Raw genomic sequence first — 22,994 nt, 5'->3', positions numbered from 1 at the left:
TTACCTAAGAATGACTAAGGGGTTCATCCCTTTATTTAATGACTCCTTATCTTTCAGGCTCAATATAAGCCTCATCGTTTAGTCAAAAGTGTTAGGCTTTAGAGGCTAGATGGAATTCAAATTCCAGTTCCCTCACTGATCAGCCTACAGCTTAGTTTGGTCTTTCCTCCTCTCCAGGAATGGCTTCCTCAACAGTGAAGAAAGGCCTTTGAATTTTAGAGCAGTGATTTTTAAGCTGTTTTTTTTTTAAATTTGTTTTGTTGTTGTTGTGATTATTGTGGGTGGATTGTTTGCTTACTTGCAGATCTGCTTTCTTTAAAGGAAGTCTTTATGTAGTATCCAGAGGTGTACATAAATAATACAGGTTAAAATGGCATTGTTTTCATCTGGTTGGAGGTGGGGGGAAGTGAGGGTAGGGAAGTGGTTTTGGGGGTGGTACAAAGCCTGTCCAACTACCCATCCCTTCCCCTAATGCCACCTCGCCCTGGGAGCCTTTGAGGTCCTAATGACAAACTTCTAGTCCATAGTTTGAAAAATCTAGAAGTTTGCTACAATTATTCTGCCACCTTCAGAAGCACTGTTCTCTCCTGTGAACTGTGGCATTTATCCTTGCTGTTTTCCATGTTACATTTACCATGCTACTATCTGGACTGGAAGGAATGGGATATATCTTTTTAGACCCAAGCTCTAGTACAAAACCTTCACCCAATAGTTCGCTTACTGTGAAAGTTAATTACACACATTGATTTATTATTGTCATACTGAACTAAATAAGATTCAAGGGGTAAGGGAGAAAATGACTGGGGGCACATAACACCTACCCCAAGAATTGTCCACATGCCCAGTTGCTGAAACAACCTGCTGAGACTCTTAAGATTAATTTTACCTACCACCGTCACTCACCAATCAGAGCTTGCCAGTCCCCCAAAACTTTGCTAGTGCCAATGAGTTTTCTTTCAAGATAACATAACATTTCTCTTTCCAATAAAACTTCCAACCTTCTCTTTGTTCTTCAGACATACTGAAGACCACCTGTGTGTGTGTGTATAACTCAAATTGCAATTCTGTGATTCCCAAATGAAACAGTGAGTTTAAAGATTCTTCTTTATATTTCATTTGACTTTGACATTGGCAAATGTTTCTTGATGATGACCACTGGTTCAAGGACCTCCAGCAACTTCCTGGAGGAGGTGGCCCGTAAGTCAGGCTTGGGGAGAAGTTGAATTAGTGGGCAGGAGGTCATTGTTCTTGATTAGTGAGGGTTATGCAGGGATGACAGACAGAGGAGGCCATGCAATGGGTAGCTCTTAAGAGTTGTTAGGGACACAGGGAGATAGAAGGTGTGGGAGTGAGGCATGGAGCCCAATAGTGGAGTAGCTCGGCTATGACCTAAGATGGCCTAAAGCCAGAAACAGAAACTATCATGGTATATCTTAAATTAATTCCATAGTGTAGCATCCTCGGCAAGCTATTCCAGGAAGGTAATTGGAACTGGCTAGTTTCCAGGTATCTTTAGCTCAAACAAAATGTGAGCAGCCTCTAAGGCAAAACTTTTGTGGACATTTCCAAGGGTGCATTCCACATTCCCTATTTTCAGCACAAGCCTGCACTGTATTTCGGATCCAGGTGAGAAGATGATGATTGCTCCAGTGCAGGAACACTGCACCAGGCAACTGCACTGGCTTGGCTAGAGGCACTAGCCAGCTGCTGACTGTTGGTGGGAGTATCCTGCCCTCTGCTGGATTTGGCGGGAAACATGAATTTGCATTGCCTGCTAAAGAATTAAGGCTGAAAGCTTTTAGAACTGAAAATAAATATCTGCTTGTGTGTTGATGAGGTTTAATTAACTTGGGAATGCATTCCTTAAATGACATTGGGATTCTCAGGTAATTTCCAGGTGTCAAGGAAAAAAATCGTTTTATATCATATACAGACCTCCTGTTCAGTAAATTTGGGTGCATAATATAAAGTGCCAGCATTTTGTTCTGTAAAGAATAAAAGTTGCATCTATAATAATTCTTAAAGTGTTCACATAGTGTTGTAATTTGATGAAAGAATACCAAGAGTGCAGTTAGACTGTTGGGGTTTATATATTAATTCTGCAAGATACTGAATCTCTCTGAGACTCGGTCTCTCTATCTGTAAAAAGATGCCATACTCACCTTGAAGGGTTACTGTGAGGATCAAGTGAACTAAGAATATTTACAGGAGCACTTTACTATGCCCACTAAAAGTATGTGGTTTTAAATATACATGCTATTCACAGGTTAAATTATTGATTTCCCTGTTTATTTTGAGGAAAACTGAAAAACAGACATCAATGTTTCAAATCTCGATAATGACAGGACTCTTCCTAAAATACTGAAAGAGATCAGCAGCCCCTAATTTTTGCAAGAGCCTTTGAAGATGGGACAACTTTTTACTAAGTAGTATTTATCTCCAACTGCTGGTCATTCTGTTCTGTGCAATCAAGAGAAATGTCTCTATTTCTCACTTTCATAAAGAGAAAAATGGCAGAACCTAATTCTAAGGATAATGTTTTCCAGCAGCCATTCCCTTGGTTTCCTCTCCTCCTTTTCTCTTTTTGATCCTTCCCTATCCCTTTATTCTGTTCTCTTCCTATGTAAGTTGAAATCAGAAATAAGCAGTTTCAGCTGGCATTGTCATTGCTGTTGATGTTTAGCTGTTTCTCATCCTCCTGTAGAAGTTCCACAGGCATATAGTTTTCCCTTCAGTGCTATTATATTTGGAGTAGATAGAACATGGCCCAGGCTCTGAAGTTTTTTGCCATCTAAGGTGTGAGAAGCTGAGTAATAATGGTATTATTAATGTAGCACCTCCCTAATAAAAATAATAGATCTGTTTTCAACTTAATAATTTATTTAATTGATTTTATTCTCTTCATTAACAGCTCTGCTTAATAAAAAGATTTTTTAAAATCCAATTTGTGCAACCAGCTGAAGAGTAAACCCAAGTAATTGATCACCTTGCCAGCCTCAGTAAATGCTATATTGATGTGTTTTAGGAAATCCACGTTCAACAAAGATTTATACTAATTGCTGAAGATAAGAAGGAATAAGATGTGATCTCTATACATGATATATTTTGGGAAGAAATTGGCTAAGAAGATATCATGTGCTCTTGAAGAATGAAGTTTTTTAGGTAGAAAATGTGGGTGTGTGTGTGTGTGTGTGTGTGTGTGTCTGTGTCTGTCTGTCTGTCTGTCTATTGAAGCTGGGTGGGGGCAGGCTTCAAGACAGAGGGTACCAGGTAAGCATCACATACTGTTATGAAAACCTATGCTGTGGCCAGAGTGATAAGGAGGATGAAGATGAGGCTGAGGCTGGAAAGGTACTTTGGGGCCAAAGGAAGGTGCTACTTAACTGCTAAGATGTGGAGCTTGAATTTCATGGGGTATGTGTGTTAACCAATGCATTTGAATGTTGGATCAATATTATACCTCCATCATATTCTGGTTCGTCAGAGAAGTATTTTTTAGGGAGGAATGTTGGGTTTTAAGTGGCATTATAATTCCCTACAACTTTAAAAATATATGTAAATTTCTGAGTGAGAACCACAACAGCCTCTATGTTCAGTCCAAACTAGGGTGGGTTAGTGACTCCCTGTGTAACCCAGGGTGCCAGGTTTTTGGATATGCACTGTGAGGAAATCCCCACTTGTGTCTGTTGTATCTTGAGTTCTTATTTCAAAAATCTCTGGGAAGAAGCTCAGCCCTGGAAAAACTAAAACTGGCTGGATCCAGAGATGCCTGAGTTGGAGAGGAACTTTGGTCAACTCTCCTCATTAACCATAGTAACAAACCTTGCTCAGGGAGAAGTTTATTTGCCATTTTCTGTACATGCAATGTATGTAGAAGCATGATCAGCAGGCGACTGCACTGCCTTTATGCCACTTCCACATACAATGACTCAGCTAACCAGCCTAGTACAAGTCCTGCTTTTACTGTTGTTCCTGGAGGCACTGCTTTGGGGAACTATCCCAGATGTCCTCCTTCCTTGTTGCAAATAATAACATCTCCCTCTTAAATATTCCATGGTTGTGCTCATTGGACTGTCTCCTGCCTAGCAGTTTAACCCACCTGTTGTGTGGGTAACACCTGAACAGACTAGAATCCTTAGCTTGCATCTTTAAAAGACAACAGCTTGAGTCCCTTTCAATTCATCAAAAAGCCATGCATTTTTTAAAAGCAGCCACCAGCCTCTTTCGTCCAGTTAGTCTTAGACAACCATATACTCTAAAATATCTGGAGTCCAATGCCTAAAGAATAATTTAGAAACGGCATCAACCACTTTCTATATCTGACCTGCCATTTTGTCACATCAAATAAAAGGGAGATCATAAAAAGACACATAGATAAAGGCTCTCTGCATCACCAAACATGCTTGCTCATCTAATTAATGATTTAAAAAATACAGATTATTTATATAAACTATTCGGCACCATATTACTGATCTTAACTCCCCTTATTCACTATAGCAATTCCACAAACTTGAAAGAGACAAAGATTGCACACACTAAAGCTTGTTTATGGCACCTTAAAAGACAGCACTTTGAATTGCTATTCCCCAGTTCCTAAAGTGGTAATGAGATTTATAGGTAACTTTAAAAGTTTTTTCTTTTGTGTGTTTGCTTAGCACTTAGCACATTATAGGCATTCTGAAGAATGGAGCACATTGCACATTCCATTAAACAATTTGGGCAAAAATAAAGTGTAAATAAACATAATACCTAGTGTAGCCAAGTGCTTAGGGCCCCTGACTGGGTTGGCAAAAGAGCATGGAGTAGTGTGAGAGCCCATTGGAGCTCCTCCACCTCCAGTGCCCAGCACATAGTAGGCATTCAATAAATAGCTGAGGAATAATGAAACAATGAATGCATTCTTTTTTTTCTAGTCACTTTGCTTGCAGTGGTTATCTTAAGGGTGTAATAAAGTAATAATTGCTTCGTGACTATGTGGGCTCATAAGTTAATGTTTGCAAAGTGCTTTGAACTTCTTGGGAAAAGGGATGGTGTTTTTGTTGGCACTGTGTATTGTTTGCAGTGGCACACAAATTCCTCCTCCTCCTCTTCCTCCAGCTGCCAGCACTGTGCCCTCCCCCAGCTCTGTGCAGGGCCAATATCTCCCACAGGGCAGCCTCATGGCCTTTACTGCCTCTCTCCAGCCAGCTCCAGCACTACAGGACAGGTAGGGACAAAGCAAACATGGGAAAGATTTCTTTAAGGCCACCGAGGAGAAATGAAACTTGGGTCGATACTAATGATTCTTACAGGGATTGGTGTTTAGAGGGTTGCAGATGCTTGGCCACCCGTGGAAGTAGCTATTGGACAGACACACTCATCCGTGAGGACACATCAAGCTAGATCCTGAAGGGGAGATAGAAGTGTCATATAGGCAAACGGGGGTATGTGTGGAAGCAGCTGTTTTTTCAGTTTTATGTGGCCCATATACATAATACAAAACCTTGGCTAGTAACTGGCAACAAAATGTTACATAGTTCTGTTAGTAGGAACCCATAAGACAAGCCAGATTTATGAGTACAATTTTCCACTGCTATGATTTCTTTCCTCATTATTTTCTTTATATTTGATGATGGCAAATAACGGAGTTCTGTCTCACATACGGTTAGCCAAGACTGCAATAGTTTCCAATGCATTTGTTACTATTTTTTAAATTGCCATCATTGTTAGGAACTTCATAATTAAACAACTCACATGTGATTTGGAAAGCAAAAGCTATGTTTTCTGTTAAGAATGGATGTCCTTTGTGAACAAATTCAAGCAAAAGAGTTTTTTTTCTTTTGTGTTACACCAGGTTAACTTTCAACTGATCACACATGATAAATATCTCAAAATAAAACAGGGAGAGGCAGTTACAGGTTCAGAATAACTAGAATGACTATGGGAGGCGGATCTTGCCTTAAAGGCAAGAACACCTTCAGTTTTCCACAAGTTGGAAGTGACTTGTTTTCTAGACCACATCATGAGCTTTTCTTTGTGTGTGGAAGGTTTTTCATGTTAATTGCTGTACATGTGGCAAATTTACTCTCTCTACAAATTATTTCTAGAGATTGGAATTAAATGTCACGTGGAAAAAAGCCAACATGGCATTCTGTTAAGAAGATAGACAACCTAAGTGATGTCTATCCTGCTTCAAAGAAAAAACTCAGGTAAGTCTGACTTTAGTTGAACCACATGAAGTTAACCAAGAGCAAGGCTTAGGTTTTGTTTTTAAAAAAATATATAGAAGGAAAACTCCTTCCAACTAAAATACATTCATTATTTACCTGAAAACAAAAGTAGGTGGAGCTGAATTTGTAGTTAGATTACAGTAAGTAGCATTTGAAACTCTGAAAGCTTAGACTCCACATAAAAGCCACAAGTACAACATTTATATGGGAGTAACTCCAGATGAGAAATGGTTTCTTTTGTCACTTGATTCAGTATAAGATGAATTTTTTATTTGTACAGAGCTTGAGAATCACATAGGCATCGCTGAATTTTTCTTTTTTTTCCAATCTCTATTTGTGAGTATTTGATACTAGACAGTTTGTCCATGTCCTGAAATAAATGGATGAGAACTCATTTCAGGGAAGATAAGGTGAGCAGTCTGAATTAGGGGGAGGCTGTATTTCCTTTTCATTATGTTAATGACCTGTTGCATTTCAGGAGGCTGTACATTCATTTAGAGCAGAGTAGACGAAACCTCCTATGCTCTGGCTTGGGAACCAGGAGGAATCACTGACTGAGATTTGCCAACCAGACCTCTATGGTAAGTTTGAATTTGAAATGTGTGGGTTGATTTTCATTATTCATTATTTCTTTTGATCTTGGGGAGGGGAAGAAATTAACAAATTTTAATGCAGTGTTATATATTCAAATAAATATCATATTGAGGAAATTATTGCTGGAAATTTTTTATTCAAGTGTTTAATGAGTAAGCTGACTGACTTGTCATCCAAGTATTTTGGACTTCTTGTTGATACTAGGTTTCGCCTATTTTTTCTTATATGATCAGTGGATTTGCTATGGGGATATCTTATGTCAAGGCAGATGTCGAGTTTATGACATTTAGACATCTATTTTTGATAATGGAAGGGTTCAATAAATACAAGAGTGTGACATCAACACAAGGAGAAGGAAAGAGACAAGAGATTGGTCTAGGAAGTTGAAGGTTCTTATTAAGAAAAAAGAAAGGAGGGAGATGGTGAAAAGCCAATTTTACATTGGTTAAGCACTAGAACTCAAACATGATATTCTAATGATGAAGACAGGTTGAGTGGGCTCATGGGAGTGTGTGTGTGAAACAGAAAGAGAGGGAGGGAGGAAGGGAGGGGCAGAGAGAAAAACAGAGAGAGAGAGAGAGAGAGAGAATTGATTATTTTCTTATCTGTATCCACTCTAGCCTTTCTCAGGACAGGAACCCTGTCCTTTCACCTCTGTATTATCTGCAAAGAATAGATAATCAACAAACAGTTTGATTGAATAGGGTATCTCTTTTTGTGGCTGCTACAGAAAAGATCAGCAAACTAGTTGCTTTTATGTGCTTTCTGTGACATAGGGCTCAGAGCTCAGCCAGAGGCAGCTGAAACTTCATCAAATAAATAGCCAAAAGGTGAGCTTTGAGTGTTTCCCAAAGTATTCTGTCAAATTCAGATCATATCAGAGTTACGTTTTAGGGCTAGACCACCAGGAGTCAGGGCGTTGTCTCTGGGAAGACTTTGTTCAGTACACTTTAGGTGTCCTGTAAGAAAGACACAGGGCAGAAGATCTCAACTTTTAAGCACGTAACCCCCCCGGACAGTATTCAAGCACTGGTTCGTGGGTCTCGCTTCTTGTGATCTGATTCAGTAAGTATGAGATGGGGGGATGTGTGTCCCTGGGAACCTATATTTTGTAAAGGATGCTGGTGTTGAAGGATCTCAATTTTGAGAAACATTTCTGGGGTTTCTCTAGCTTGTTTATCTCATTAAAGGCTTATGAGCGCAGAACACATCAGGAACCTGGCTCTGAGACAGACTCAGGGCAGCTGGGATGAGAGGCACTGCCTGTGTCTCAGGGACTTGTGTTTGAACACACTGTGGCGTTGGAAAAGGCACCTTTCTCTTTCCAAGGTTCAAGTATTTTCTTTTTGAAAGAGGAGAACAGTATTGTCTACCTCGTGGGATTTGAAGAAATCGTGCATGCAAAGTGGGTTAGCAGAGTGACTGACACGTAATGAATTAGTAATTGTTAGCTCTTGCAGTGGGAAGAGAAGAGGGATGCCAGTAACAGGCCCTCTGTGGCCAGGAAAAATGGTTTGGGGCAGACAGACCCAAGGCATCACAATAGAGGAGGCTAGCTGTGGGATCTTGAGCATGCAGGGCCAGTGTCTAAAGGTAAATTCTAGACCTAACGATGAATAAACATGAGGATAGGAGACACACTTTCTCACTCTAACAAGTTTTTTCCAAGAGTGGTAATGAGCAACCCAGATGGCACAGCTAATTGGAATCATAATTGATCCCACAATGGTATTTAAGTCAATAGTTTAATTGATTTTCCTCAGGACAACCATTATGAGAACTTCTAAAGAGAACAAAGTGAAATGCATCAAATACTGTGACTGGTTCATATTTGCTACCCCCGGGCGGGTGTGGTGGCTCACGCCTGTAATCCCAGCACTTTAGGAGGCCCAGGCAGGCAGATCACCTGAGGTCAGGAGTTCGAGACCAGCCTGGCTAACATGGCAAAACCTCACTTCCACTACAAATACAAAAAATTAGCCAGGTGTGGTGGCGCGCGCCTGTAATCTCAGCTACTTGGGAGGCGGAGGAAGGAGAATCGCTTGAACCTGGGAGGTGGATGTTGCATTGAGCTGAGACAGTGCCATTGCACTCCAGCTTGGGCAACAAGAGCAAAACTCTGTCTCAAAAAACAACAACAACAACAACAACAACAACAAAAAAACATATTTGCTACATGCTGTGCGTGGAAGGAAGAATGAATAAAGAGAATAATGGTCAAAGAGGGGAGGGGATACAGGGATCACAAATCAAACAGACTGTCATGAGTCAAATACTTGTCTGGTCATTCAGTGCAATGTTAGGTGGTATTGAACCAGATGGTGAGGCCAAGTACTCCCCCGAAATAAAGTACCAAGAGCAGAGGAACCAATACTGGTATCTTAGGTGCCTTCCTTAAATGGCAAAGATGAAATTTGGTGGCACATAAATGTATGATATGATAGAGACAGCCAGCAAACAAACAGATGGGGCATACGAAGGATGAATGGAGATGAGGTATGATCAGATGTCTCTGAGCATATCATGTAGCCTCCTTTGGCCTAAATGTTCCCTCTGAGTGCCCTTCCAGTCCTGATAAAATGTTATAAGGCATATAGCATGGGAGAAAACCCATCACTTTATGTTTTTCTTACCTGCAGAGTAGTCCGTAAACTAGGGCACCTAAGTTATTGTGAAATGCTAGCTACTTTGAGGAATTTTGTTTACCCTGAATTATGATTTTTTTCCATAAGCCAAAATTTCCACTTAAATATATTTTTACCAGTACTGTTATGACTCTGGATGTAACTGATATCTTTTCAGTAAATAATCACCCTAATAGGTGGTAATTACGAATAAATGATGAAAAAAATGCTAACAACAGTAGCCACTGTTTTTCAAGTGCCTATCATCTGCTAGGTCGTATTTCATCATTAATCCTTTCAGTAACCCTGTTAGAAGGCATTATTGTGGCCATTTCCCATGTGGATTCTCAGAGGTCACAGAGGTAGTAAATACATCAGGACTTTTTTTAGATGGAATAATTTTTTATTACAACACCAATTTATTCCAAGTTAATATTACAGAATGTTAAAAATGTAATGGAATGACAATAAAATTAGGAATCCAAATAATCTGGATTTGACTTTTCATGTAGTGTTTATACTGAGGGATCTAGTAAAAGTCATTATTTATGCCTCAATTAATTTTATTAGTGAAAATAAGATGATGACACTTACTTCATAGTTATGTTTCAGAATAGAATACAATATTTTTGAAAAGATTTTAAAATCTGCTGGGTGATGGCTTTATAGCATCTTTATGCCAAGCTATGGGTTCCTATTCCTAATATATTCCTTCCTCTGCCTCTTTGCCCAATATATAAAGTTTCAACCTCTCTAGTTAGCAATATTTTCCTGTCTTGCAAAGCCTAGCTCAAATTCTTCCTGCTCAATTAATATTTCTTGATGACATTAGACATCGTCATGGCTTTTAAAAATTATCTAAACCATACTATCACGTTATTGTACTAGTCTATCATATATGTCCATATAATCTATTTATTGTTTCCATCTTCTCAGATGAGAAAATAATGCCCATGAAAAGTGTCATTGATATGGGGTAAAATGTGTGATATAATATGTTGAAAAAATACAATTTCAAAATTGTTTGAAGAAAATACTTTCAATTATGTTAAAATACAGTTCTGTGCTAGCCTTTCCAGTAATTTATGGCTTCAATCGAATTCATGACAAAACATCAGATAAAACCAAATTGAGGGCCATTCATCAGAATACTTGACTGAATCCAGGTCTTTCTTATTCGTAGCCCATGTTACTACTACTATAATGCGCTGTAAATCGGCTATACTGAGTGCCATCATTATTAATCTTGTATAGTTTGCTCTTTGATTTGAAGTCTCCTAATTATTATTAAAAATACAATATGGAGTGTATGTTTAGTGTCCTACTCCTTAATTTCTCACTTGTGATCACTTTAATGAAGTACTTCTCTTCCTAATGGTAATATCATATTATTTTGTTTACTTTTAGTAATGAGTTTGCTGAATATTCTGAATTTCCCTGGGGCATATATATGAAAGTAACTTTTTTTTTCAATTAAGCTTTGTCAAATTTCTCTTTTACTTGGGCAGATCCCATGATCTTTTGGTTAGGCTTCTATAAAAAAAAACAAAACCATAACAATTCAGTGTTAGAAAAGCTTCAATCTCAATCTAATTTAGAGCTATTGCCTCCAACATCACAGATCAGATATAAGGTGTCGGGAATAGAAGACGTGGGTGTGGTCTGCCTTCGGGATACTATCTCCCCTTCCCTCTTCTAGGGTTCCGCAGTTTGTGGTGATTTGGGAAAGAAAAGAAAGGACAAGTCTCTCACATTTAATAGTGCAGCTGAAGTTTGTCCTCTGTAAAATTTTGACTGTTTATCTGGTTAATGTGGACTGGGAGGCAGAGGTCTATATCTGGGAGTTTTCAGAAGCCCCTTAGGGACCTCACCACTGCACAGTCATTGATATCTCATACATGGAACACTCCCCAGCTCCTGCTGCTGAGGTGTGCTTTCAATGGCCAATCCTTGTGGGTAGAATTTGTCAAGATAACACAAACCTAGCTACTTCCCCCAAGTTCACATGGCCTATGGAGATACACATGTGGGTTGCCCCAGAGCTGTGCTCTCTCCCTTTTCTAAGTCACTTTTTTTTCCCCTCAGTTCAGGTAGGTACAGTGGCTTGATTGGCAAGGCCACTGTAGGTGCAGATGTCAAAGCTAGAAATGTAATTCTGGCCTTCTCTTCCTATAGGCACTCCTTCCAGGCTTTAAGAGTGGTTCTCATGGCAGCCCCGAACTTGGTTCAGTGGTGAGAGGCATGTCTTGGTGGAATAGATAGAAAACTGAAGCATTACTCCCTTCCCACCCCTACCAAAGCCACCTTACACCTCTAATCATTTCCTTCTTCTCTGTTCCCACCTCAGTCTTCCTTTCAGACTTGACTGGAGAGGGAGAAGGTCCAGTTTGGGGTGATGATTTAGAGCAGCAGAGCCTTTACCTGGTTGTGTCTTCGTAAGCCTTAAAGAAGGTGGTTAGCTCCAGTTGTTCTCAGTTCTCCAACTTCTCTATTTTAATATTGTGGCCTTAACTGCCAATTTTGGGATAACAGAAAAACTTGTACTCAGTAGCCTGTTACATTTGTGCACTTTGGGGAACAAAAATTGATATAAAATTGAAAACTTCTCATCTGCAACTGAAGCTGCCAAGAGAATGAAAAGGCAAGTCACAGACAGGGATACAATAATTACAAAAGATGCATCTGATAAAGGACTGTTATCCACAATATGCACAGAAATTGTAAAACTCAACAATAAGAACACAAACAACCTGATTAATAAGCGCGCAAAAGATTTGAACACACTTCACCAAAGAAGAACGAAAGATGGCAAATAAGCATATGAAAAGATACACAACATCATATCTCATTAGGAAATGCAAATTATTAAATGCCTAAGGTAGTCTTCTTTGGGTTAAATCTGCTTGGTGTTCTATAATCTTTTTTGGATTTGGATATTCATATCTTCCTCTAGGTTTGGGAAATTCTCTGTTATCCCTTTGAATGAACTTTCTACCTCTGTCTTTCTCTACCTCCTCTTTAAGGCCAGTAACTCTTAGATTTGCCCTTTTAAGGCTATTTTCTAGATCTTGTAGGCATGCTTCATTGTTTTTCATTCTTTTTTTCTTTTGTCTCCTTTCACTGTGTATTTACAAATAGCATGTCTTCAAGTTCACTAATTCTTTCTTCTGCTTGGTCAATTCTGTTATTAAAAGACTGATGCATTTTTTAGTATGCCAATTGCATTTTTCAGTTCCGGATTTTCTGTTTGATTCTTTTAAATTATTTCAACCTCTTTGTTAAATTTATCTGATAGAATTCTGAATTCCTTTTCTGTGTTCTCTTGAATTTCTTTGAGTTTCCTCAAAATAGCTATTTTAAATTTTCTGTCTGAAAGGTCACATATCTCTGTTTCTCCAAGACTGGTCCCTGGTGCCTTATTAGGTTCATTTAATGAGGTCATGTTTTCCTGGGTCGTCTCAATATTTGTAGATGTTCATCTGTGTCTGGGTATTTATCGTAGTCTTTGCAGTCTGGTGTTTGTACTGGTCCTTCTTGGGAAGGCTTTCCAGATATTTGATAGGACTTGGATGTTGTGATCTAAGCTGTATCTGCTTCAAGAGGTACCTCAAGCTCAGTAACACTGTGGTTATTGCATACTTGTAGAGGTACTGCCTTGATGGTCTTAGACAAGATCTGGGAAAATTTTTTGTATTATCAGACAGGGACTCTTTTTCTCTTCCCTTAGTTTCTCTTAAACAAATGGAGCCTCTCTTTCTATTCTGAGCCACCCAAAGCTGGGGGTGGAGTGATACAAGCTCCCTTGTGGCAATCACCACTATGACTGTTCTCAGTCAGACCTGAAGCCAGCACAGTACTGGATTTCACCCAAGGCCTGATGCAACCACTCCCTGGCTACTGCCTATGTTCTCTGCAATCAGCAAGTGGCAAAGACAGCCAGGCCCGTGTCCTTTCCTTCAGGGCAGCAAGTTCCCCCAGGCTCCAGGCAGGTCCAGAGGTGCCACCCAGGAGCCTGGGATTAGAGTCAAAACCCTTAGAAGTCTATTATACTGCAGCTGAGCTGGCATTCAAACTACAAGCTACAGTCCATCTCACTCTTCTCTCACCTTTTCAAAGGCAGAGGAGCCTCACCTCTTGGCCACCGTCACCACAGGCCTACAGGGAGTACTACCAGACTACCACCAATGTTCCCTTAAGGCACAAAGTCTCTTCAGTCAGCTTGTGGTGAATGCTGCCTGGGTTGGGACTCACCCTTTAGGGCAGCGTGCTCCCTTCAGGCCCAGGGCAGGTCCAGAAATGCCATCCAAGAGCCAAGTCCTGGAACTGAGGACCCCAAGAGGCCTGCTTTGTGCTTTACACCCCTGTGGCCAAGGTGCATGGCAAAGTCCCCTTTGCTTTTCCTTTCACTTTTTTCAAGCAGAAGTCTCACCCATAGCCATCATGGCTGGGAATGTGCTGAGTCACCCAAAGCCAGCAAGTTTCAGAGTCTCCCCCAAGACCCTCAATGTAGTACCTGCATATTGCTGCTGGTTTTTCAGGACCTAAGGGCTCTTCACTTAGCAGGTGATGAATGCTGCCAGGAATGCGTCCTTTCTTTCAAAGCGATGGGTTCCCTTCTGGCCCAGGGTATGTCTGGAAATGTCATCTAGGATCTAGGGCCTGCGAAGGGGGCCTCATGACTCCAATTGGTGTCCTATCCCGCTGTGGCTGAGCTGGTATCTAAGATGCAAGACAAATTCATCCTCACTCTTTCCTCTCCTCTCCTCAAGTGGAAGGAAAAGGTCTCTTGTGGAGCTGTGAGCTATGCAGCCTGGGGTTAGGGAAGTGTTAATAGCAGCCCTGCCTTAGGTGCTGCAGTGTCTCAGTAGGTCACATGTCCCTCCAGTCAACTGTCTCTGAGCCCAGTTTAGCCCTAGGACTCACCGAGGAATTGTAGTCCTTGTGACCTAGAATGCCTTTCGAGTTTATTTAGAGCCCCAGAGCACTTTAGACCATGGTGGTGAGGCTTGTGGGAACTCAAGTTCTTACCACTGGGATTGATGAGAACTTAGCTGATGCTCCTTCCTTGGGTGGGTGATCAGCTAAGTTTGGACTGGTTTTCCTTTCTGTTATAACAACAGCACTGAGTTTAATGCCTCACAATTGCTGCACTCTCCCTCCCCCAGTTCATGGACAAGCTTTCTGTACCATACCACTGCTGCTGGGGTGGGGAGGTGGAGGGGAAGGGTTATGTCTTTTTTTCTACTTTTTCAGTGCCCCTTTCAGCAATACAAAGTTAAAACCAAGTACTACGAGTGCTCACCTGATTATGGGTTCTTATGAAGATGGTTTTTTTGTGGGTAGATAGTTGTTAAATTGGAGTCCTTGGGGTTTGGGAGGGGAGCGATTGGTAGAGTCTTCTATTCTTGATCTACCTACCAGGAAATGTAAATTAAAGTGACAGGATACTACTATAGGCCTATGGGAGTGGCAAAAATCCAAAACACTGACAACACCAAATGCTGATGAGAATGTAGAGCAACGGGAACCCTCATTCATTGTTGGTGGAAATGCAAAATGGTACAGCCACTTTGGAAGACAGCTTTGCAGTTTAATGTAAAACTAAACATACTCATACCATAGAATCCAGGAATTGGTCTGCTTGGTATTCTCCCAAATAAGTTGAAAATTTAAGCCCACACAAAAACCTATACATGGATGTTTATAGCAGCTTTTTTCATAATTGCCAAAACTTAGAAGCAACTAAGACGTCCTTCAATAGGTAAACAGATAAAGAGACTGTGGTATATTTATATGATGGAATATTATTCAATATTAAAAAGAAATGAGCTATCAAGTCACGAAAAGACATGGAAGAACTTTAAATGTATATTAGTAAGTGAGAAAAGCCAATGTGGAAATGTTACATACTGTATGATTCCCATTATACGACATTCTGGTGAAAACAAACTGTAGAGACAGTAAAAAGCTCAGGGATTAGGTGGGAGGAAGCAATAAATAAGTGGAGCACAAGGCCGGGCGTGATGGCTCACTCCTGTAGTCCCAGCACTTTGGGAGGCCGACGCGGGCAGATCACGAGGTCAGGAGATCGAGACCATTCTGGCTAACATGGTGAAACCACATCTCTACTAAAAATACAAAAAATTAGCCAGGTGTGGTGGTGGGCGCCTGTAGTCTGGGAGGCTGAGGCAGAAGAATGGCGTGAACCCAGGAGGTGGAGCTTGCAGTGAGCCCAGATCGTGCCACTGCACTCCAGTTCGGGCGACAGAGCAAGACTCCGTCTCAAAAAAAAAAAAAAAAAAGGAGGGGGAGCACACAGGATACTTAGGGCAATGAAACTATTCTGTATGATATCACAATGCTGGACGTATCATTATACATTTGTCAAAACCCATAGAATATACAACACCATGAGTGAACCTAATGTAAACATGGGTTACATTTGGGTAAAAGTGATTGCTTGTATTTGGGTAAAAATGATTGGCTATATAGGTTCATTAAATATCTTCATATCAGTATCATGAAGGAAGTAATATTGGTATGCCCATTTCACAGGTAAGGAAAATGAGTCATAGAGGGGCTGTAACAAATGTCTCACTCTGGTGCCTAATGCTGATAGTGGGGGAGGCTGTGCAAATGTGGAGGCAGGGGATATATGAGAACTCTCTGCACTTTCCACTTAATTTTGTTATGAACCTACAACTGCTCTAAAAATAAAATATATTGAAGATTAATTGATAATAAAAATATTAGAGTCACAGGTAACCAAAGCAGAGAAATTGGCTTTCTAAATAGATGACAGATTTCCTCACCTTTGCATGGGACAGAATAAATTTTTTTAACTTTTATTTGAGGTTTGGGGTACGTGTAAAGATTTGTCACATAGGTAAACACATGTCACAGGGTCTTGTACATATTGTTTCATCACCCAGGTATTAAGCCCTGTACATGTTTTGTTTTATGACTCCATCCCTTGGACAGAAAATGTCTAGTGCATCATAGATGCAGTTGAGCCTTCTACCTTCTCTCTGCATTTTATTTTCATAGCTACTGATATGGAGCAGCTATTTCATAGCTACTAGGGAGCAGCAAAGGTGGATGAGAAGAGACTGCCTCTTCCTGGAAGGCTTACCCTTGATAGTGAATCTACTTCCAATGTTGCAGAGAACTATGTGTCACTGTTATTGTTCTGAATGATGCAACTCTATGGAGACTCTTTATTACCTAGAAAAACAGCAGTCTCTGAAAGTTGAGATTCTGTTTTCTTAGAATACTGTTTTTGGTGTTCACAGCTTTAGTTAGTCATGAAACCAGGTTATGAGAAATAGGAGCTGGCAAGTTGGACATGGCATAGCTGTAAGAAATGTCTTCAGCAAACTGATATTTGCCTACAATGTTATTCTTTCACATTTAGCTACATACATTCATTCTGTGCCTTGGTTTCTCAGACTTTTCTCTGTAACACGAGAGATTTTGCACAACTAACTCATTTAATCTTCATTGCAACCTCATGAGGAAAGTTAATATTGGTATGCCAATTCCACAGATGAAGAAACTGAGTCACAGAGAGGCCATAACTGGCCTAGTGTGAGATAGCTAGTAAGGGGTAGAGTTGAGATCTGAGTAAAAGCATCCTTGCTTCAAAGTAGGGTTCTTAATCACTCTACTGGGTTGCAAAAAGCCACAATAATAAAAACAACATGAAACTGGTTAAAAATTAGAACTATTTATGTAACAAAAATAAATAGATTGGAGGTAGAAACTAGGGTATAGTTTCATTATAAAATTATCGAACCCAACAAGGGTTGCTATTTGGAGAAATTGGTTATTTGGATTGAAAAGTCCAGTTTAGGCAATCCCCCCTTAAAGATAATTACCCATTTTATTCCAAGTGGATTAAAGAGTTAAATATAAAGAGTTAAACCAAAATAACTTGGAAGAAATATAGATGAATATTTATCTTATCTCTGGATAGAAAATGATTTTCTAAACATAAAAGCAATTAAGAAAATCACAGAGGAAAGACTGATGAATGAAATGAAATATTTCTGTATATCATAAACAAAATGAAGACAAATAACCAACACATGTAAGAAACTGTGATTTTCATATACATTTGAAGAAAATAACAAAAGAGAAAGCGGAGGTGCTTAAAATATGAGCAAAGTATGAAAAATACTCTTTTTTTGTAAAATATGAAGGGCAAATTTTTAAAAATGGAAAATCAAAATTAGCATTTTCCACAGAGCACATTTTATCAAAGACTTTTAACTGGTAATAATTAAAGCTGTTGGGAGTTCTGCAAGATCAGTAACTTCATGTACAATCTTTCTGCCAATAATTTAGCAATATCCATCAAGAGACTTAAAAATAGTTATATTTTTCAGACCCCTATTTTTTTAACTTTTAGTTCTGAGGGTACATATGAAGGTTCATTTACATAGATAAACACGTGTCATGGGGGTTTGTTGTACATATTATTTCATCATCCAGGTTTTAAGCCCAGTACTCAATAGTTATCTTGTGTGCTCCTCTCCCTCCTCCCCGTCTCCACCCTCAACTAGACCTAAGTGTCTGTTGTTTCCTTCTTTGCGTTCATAAGTTCTTATCATTTAAAAATGGGAACATGCAGTTTTTGGTTTTCTGTTCCTGCATTAGTTTGCTAAGGATAATAGCCTCTAGCTCCATTCATGTTCCCACAAAAGACGTGATCTTATTCTTTTTTCATGGTTGCATAGTATTCCATGGTGTATATGGACCACATTGCCTTTATCCAGTCTGTCATTGATGTCGTTTGGCCTGATTCCATGTCTTTGCTATCATTAATAGTGCTGCAATGAACATTCGCATACATGTGTCTTTATGGTAGAATGATTTATAGTCATCTGAGTATATACCCAGTAATGGGATTGCCGGGTTGAATGGTGGTTCTGCTTTTAGCTCTTTGAGGAATTGCCATACTGCTTTCCACAATGGTTGAACTAATTTACACTCCCACCAACAGTGTATTAGTGTTCTCTTTTCTCTGCAAACTGGCCAGCATCTGTTACTTTTTTGAATTTTTAACAACAGCCATTCTGACTGGTGCGAGATGGTACCTCATCATGGTTTTGATTTGCATTTTTCCAGTGATCAGTGATATTAAGCTTTTTTTCATATCCTTGTTGGCCACATATATCTCTTCTTTTGAGAAGTGTCTGTTCATGTCCTTTGCCTACTTTTCAATGGGGTTTAAACCACTATTTTTTAATGTAAGGATTTATACTAATAGTTATATGGACAAAGATTTATGTTCAAATTTGATCACATTATTATTTCTAACTGAACTATCAGAAATAACAATATTTAATAAAATTAGATTACTATCAAACTAGAAAATTATGGTTCTGCTATAGTATGGACTGTCATATCACTATTAAAATCATGTTGTGATTAGTTATTAGTGATAAAAGAAAATTATAGCGGGTAGTGTTAGTGTTTAAGTGTAACAAAATAGTGTTTTAAGATATACTATTTAAGTGTAATAAGAGAGTATACATAGTTATTTATGCATAATTATCTCATCTGGTTAAAATCAATAATAAAAAAGGACTAGGGAGGTTAAGACAAATGTTCATGATGATTTTTGGTGGTAGTGGGATCCTCTCTACTTTACAAATTATCCACAACAGAGAGATAATCATGGGAAAAATGTATTTAAATAAGGAAAAGAAACACATACAAAAGGAAATACCGAGACAAATAAAAAAGGGCAGATCATTAGAAATGGTGAGAGGCTCACGGATATGACTACAAATCTGAAGTGAAGGCAGAGTTGGAATGGAGTTTAGAGCAAATAGAAATATTGGAGTAATTCGTGCTCATGGCCAGCTCCTTCAAAGCACTGAAGTGTATAGAACGGCTGCAAGGAAAGACCTGAGCTTCTCTGTCTTGTGATGAAAGTGAGTTTTGTTTTTCTAAAACAAACCAGTTCTCTGCCCAAATTTACATTTTTATAGATGCCACATATATTTTCAACCTCTAAAATATTTTGGTTAAGATGTTTTCAAAATAATAAATCTTCAAAATCAGTCTCTATTTTCTCCTTATTTTGTTTAAGTCCATGACCTTTCCAATTTATGCAATATTTTAATTTTGGGGGAGGGGGGCAGCAAAAGTAGATGTAATTTGTCTATTAGCTATTACTTTGATTTTTATAGTCTAAATATGTGGAAGTTTCCAACTTTCTTATCTTTATTGCAGTTAGACTTTCTAAAATGCCTTAGAGGAGTTTGAAGGTCTCATTATTTTCTTCAAACACTTTATTTCCCAGGAAGGTAGATATTTGTATCTCTTGCCTGTAGAATCTGCTCTATGGCTAGGAGAATTTATGTCCCTATTTTTTAGTTCTCACTTGGATTTTTTGATACTGAAAAAAGCCTCCTGAACTCAGGCCTTTACATACTTGTTCTCAGCATAATGGATGCCTGGTCCACACACTCATGTTCATTTCTTCAGTTTCTCCCTCCCTCTTCAAATTACCCTGGGGCCTTGATCGTGTCTTCTCTTGCTATAGCCTGTCTACCACTACCTAATCTCATATTCCAGCAGTGAGTGATCACTTATGTAGGCCGAGAGGAAAAAAATGTTGTTTTCCTGAATTTCTTTTTAGGAAATAGCAGTATATTTTTGTTAAAACATAAACATAATTGCTTATGCCCAATAAACTTTTACAGAAATAAAATATACTTAAAACTGTGTTTTCCATTGAATTGTCACTACAACATTTCTTTCCTCTAGAACATTTCTTTGCATTTAGTCTTAGTAAGATTGCATTGGGTTCTCCGTCAGTCCAAGGTATGAGATGCTGGTTGTTGGATCTGCAAAGCATGACTGAGTCCCAGGGCATTAATCATCATGGCATATGCATTATTTTGCTGCTGTGCTCTGCTGAGCCAAGGAGATGATGCATATGTATTCACACTCCTCCACTCTCACTTTCTTCTTCCATCTATACTTTCTCTCTGAAGGCAGTTTTGGCTGCCACCAAGTACTGTACCCCAAATGCCACATTTTCAAATGCAAATGCCTGTTTACAGGAACATCTTGTCCCTTGGCCCAGTTCATCTCTCTGTGGTACATACCTACCGGTAGTACAGCTATAACTTTGGCTGCTGCTTTGTAAGTATAAAGTCACAACCAGAATTGTAACATGCAAATTTAAAACTGGAATGTCTACAAGTAGGCTCAAATACCTTTGGAGTCACTAAGTTTGTTTAGAGGCATGGAGCTATATTAGCCTGGGACTTGACTTCATGTCCCATAAACCCCTCTGTTCCCTCTTGGAATCTGTTGCCATTAACCTGTGATGTATGTACTCTGCCACCATTCCCTCTAGCTCTAGCACTCATCCATTCATATGGCAAATATAGAGAGAGCACCAACCATTGCTAGGCACTCTGCTAGGTGCTAGACATGCACAGTGGAAAACAGGAAAGAGCCTGTACCATGTGAGAGCTTACGATCTAGTGGAAATTCAGACAAGAGAGCTAATTAAAATATGCAGTGTTAAGAAAAATCCTCTGTGCTGTAATGGAACCCAGTCCACAGGAAGGACACTCAGATCACCCTTTAAAAGGAGTGATGAAGGAAAGTTTCCCAGAGAAGTAATCCAGAACCCAAAAAAGCAAGGCTTAAAGCTGTGGGTCTCATGCTTCCAGGTCTCCCCCAAAGGATACACTGGGATTCCAGGAGTGCCAGGGTGACAAAGCAGTCAATCATCCAAACCAAGCTTGGACAGGCTATGGCAAGCAATGGGGACATACAAATCTTTAATCTCTGTTTGCTGTTGGTGATGATGGCATCACTGAAATTTTTGAGGTGTATTCTCAGGGTTATTTAACACACATTAAAAAGAAAAATGTATTAAAACTGATTTTTTTTCATGAAGAAAAATCTTGAAGATGTTTCCCTGGATTGAAGAACTCTTCTGGGGTCTGACCACAGGTCTAACTTCTCTGGAGGTTGATTTGAGACCCACTGGAGTGACCTCTGAGAATGGACCCCACTAGTGAATAGCCTCATTAGAGAGGATGTGGGTGGAGAAGGCTGAAGTGATGCTGCCATTTCTCCAGGATGCCTTCTGTAGATTCATCTCTGCTCTCCTGGGAAGCAGACTTCACTGACTCAATTTTTTTTTTTTTTATATTTTAAATTTTAAGTTAGGGTCTCACTCTGTCACCCAAGCTGTAGTGCAGTAGTGCAAACTTGGCTCCCTGCAGCCTTGACCTCCCAGGCTCAAGCGATCCTCCCTCCTCAGCCTCCTGTGTAGCTGAGACCACAGGCACCCGCCACCATGCCCAGCTAATTTTTTTTTTTTTTTTTTTAGTTTTTGTAGAGATGGGGTTCTGCCATGTTGCCCAGGCTGGTCTCAAACTCCTGGGCTCAAGTGATCTTCCCACCTTGGCCTCCCAAAGTGCTGGGATTACAAGTGTGAGCCACTGTGCTGGCCTTCAAACTTCTTGAACTTTAGCATTCTCATCTTGCCACAATTGTTCTTCAGAGCTTGATTGGTCAGTGATATGCTGGGTCTCAGCTTGTTTCCCCCTTCTCATCATTGTTCTAATATCATTCCAGATATCTTTATTAATGTTACTGCTACTTCTAACTACTACTACTATTACAACGACTACTACTAAGGGTTTTGTTTTGTTTGTTTTTTGTTTTTTGTTGTGTTTTTTTTTCTTTTTTTTTTTTGAGATGGATTCTCACTCTGTCACCTAGGTTGGGGTGCAGTGGTGCGATCTTGGCTCATTGCAACCTCCACCTTCTGGGTTCAAGCCATTCTCCCACCTCAGCCTCCCAAGTAGCTGGGAATACAGGTGCACACCACCATGGCTGTCTACTTTTTGTATTTTTAGTAGAGACAGGGTTTCACTATACTGGCCAGGCTGTTCTCGAGCTCTTGACCTCGTGATCCACTGGCCTCGGCCTCCCAAAGTGCTGGAATTACAGGTGTGAGCCACTGTGCCCAGCCAGGATTTTTTTTTTTGAGTGACTATATAGTAGCCAATGTCCTAGGCATTTTTTTTCACATCTTCAGAACAACCCTGCAAAAATAAATATTATTATCTTCATTTTGTGGTTTAGGTGACTGAGGTTCAGAGAGTTTAAGAAACTTCAGTTTATTGAATAGTATTCTCAGCATACGGAACAAATATAAAACTTAATATACCATTGTTAACACCAGAATTCCACTGAGCACAAACAGTGCTCAGTACCCTTGATGCAGGAAACCTGTGCTGCCGTGCTTCCTGTTACGGGGACCACTGGCAGCAATTTGACTGGAACAGCCAGATGGGCCCTGTGGCTTTGACGGTTATTGCAGGTTTCAAGGCAAGAAAAGGGTCTTCTTGAGGGCAAACAGGCCCATTGGAGGGAAGCAAGGGTGTCAGACTCCAGAGTCAGCAAGCAGCAGGGAGGCCTGACCACTCCATCCAAGGGCAGAAGAGTCACTAGGTGCTGACTTTGGTTTCATTTTTGTTTGTACTGACTGCTGGATGTCAGTCATTATGGGCTTAGGGGTGTT

The 22,994-nt window shown here is 39.7% G+C and overlaps 1 protein-coding gene across 1 annotated transcript in view; it reads left to right on the top strand.

Moving 5' to 3' along the window:
* The first annotated feature begins 5,108 nt into the window (after positions 1-5,108).
* The window catches only part of CYTIP (cytohesin 1 interacting protein), a 76,953-nt gene continuing 59,067 nt past the window's right edge, over positions 5,109-22,994 (top strand). The window contains exons 1-3 of the mRNA XM_063595377.1: positions 5,109-5,206; positions 6,087-6,188; positions 6,688-6,790. Coding sequence (XP_063451447.1) covers positions 6,788-6,790 — 3 coding nt within the window. The 5' untranslated portion in view covers positions 5,109-5,206; positions 6,087-6,188; positions 6,688-6,787. The remainder of the gene's footprint in view (positions 5,207-6,086; positions 6,189-6,687; positions 6,791-22,994) is intronic.

The sequence above is a fragment of the Pan paniscus genome, chromosome 13, assembly GCF_029289425.2.
Source record: "Pan paniscus chromosome 13, NHGRI_mPanPan1-v2.0_pri, whole genome shotgun sequence".
NCBI classification, from domain to species: domain Eukaryota; kingdom Metazoa; phylum Chordata; class Mammalia; order Primates; family Hominidae; genus Pan; species Pan paniscus.
This window is presented reverse-complemented; position numbering and strand designations above follow the sequence as displayed.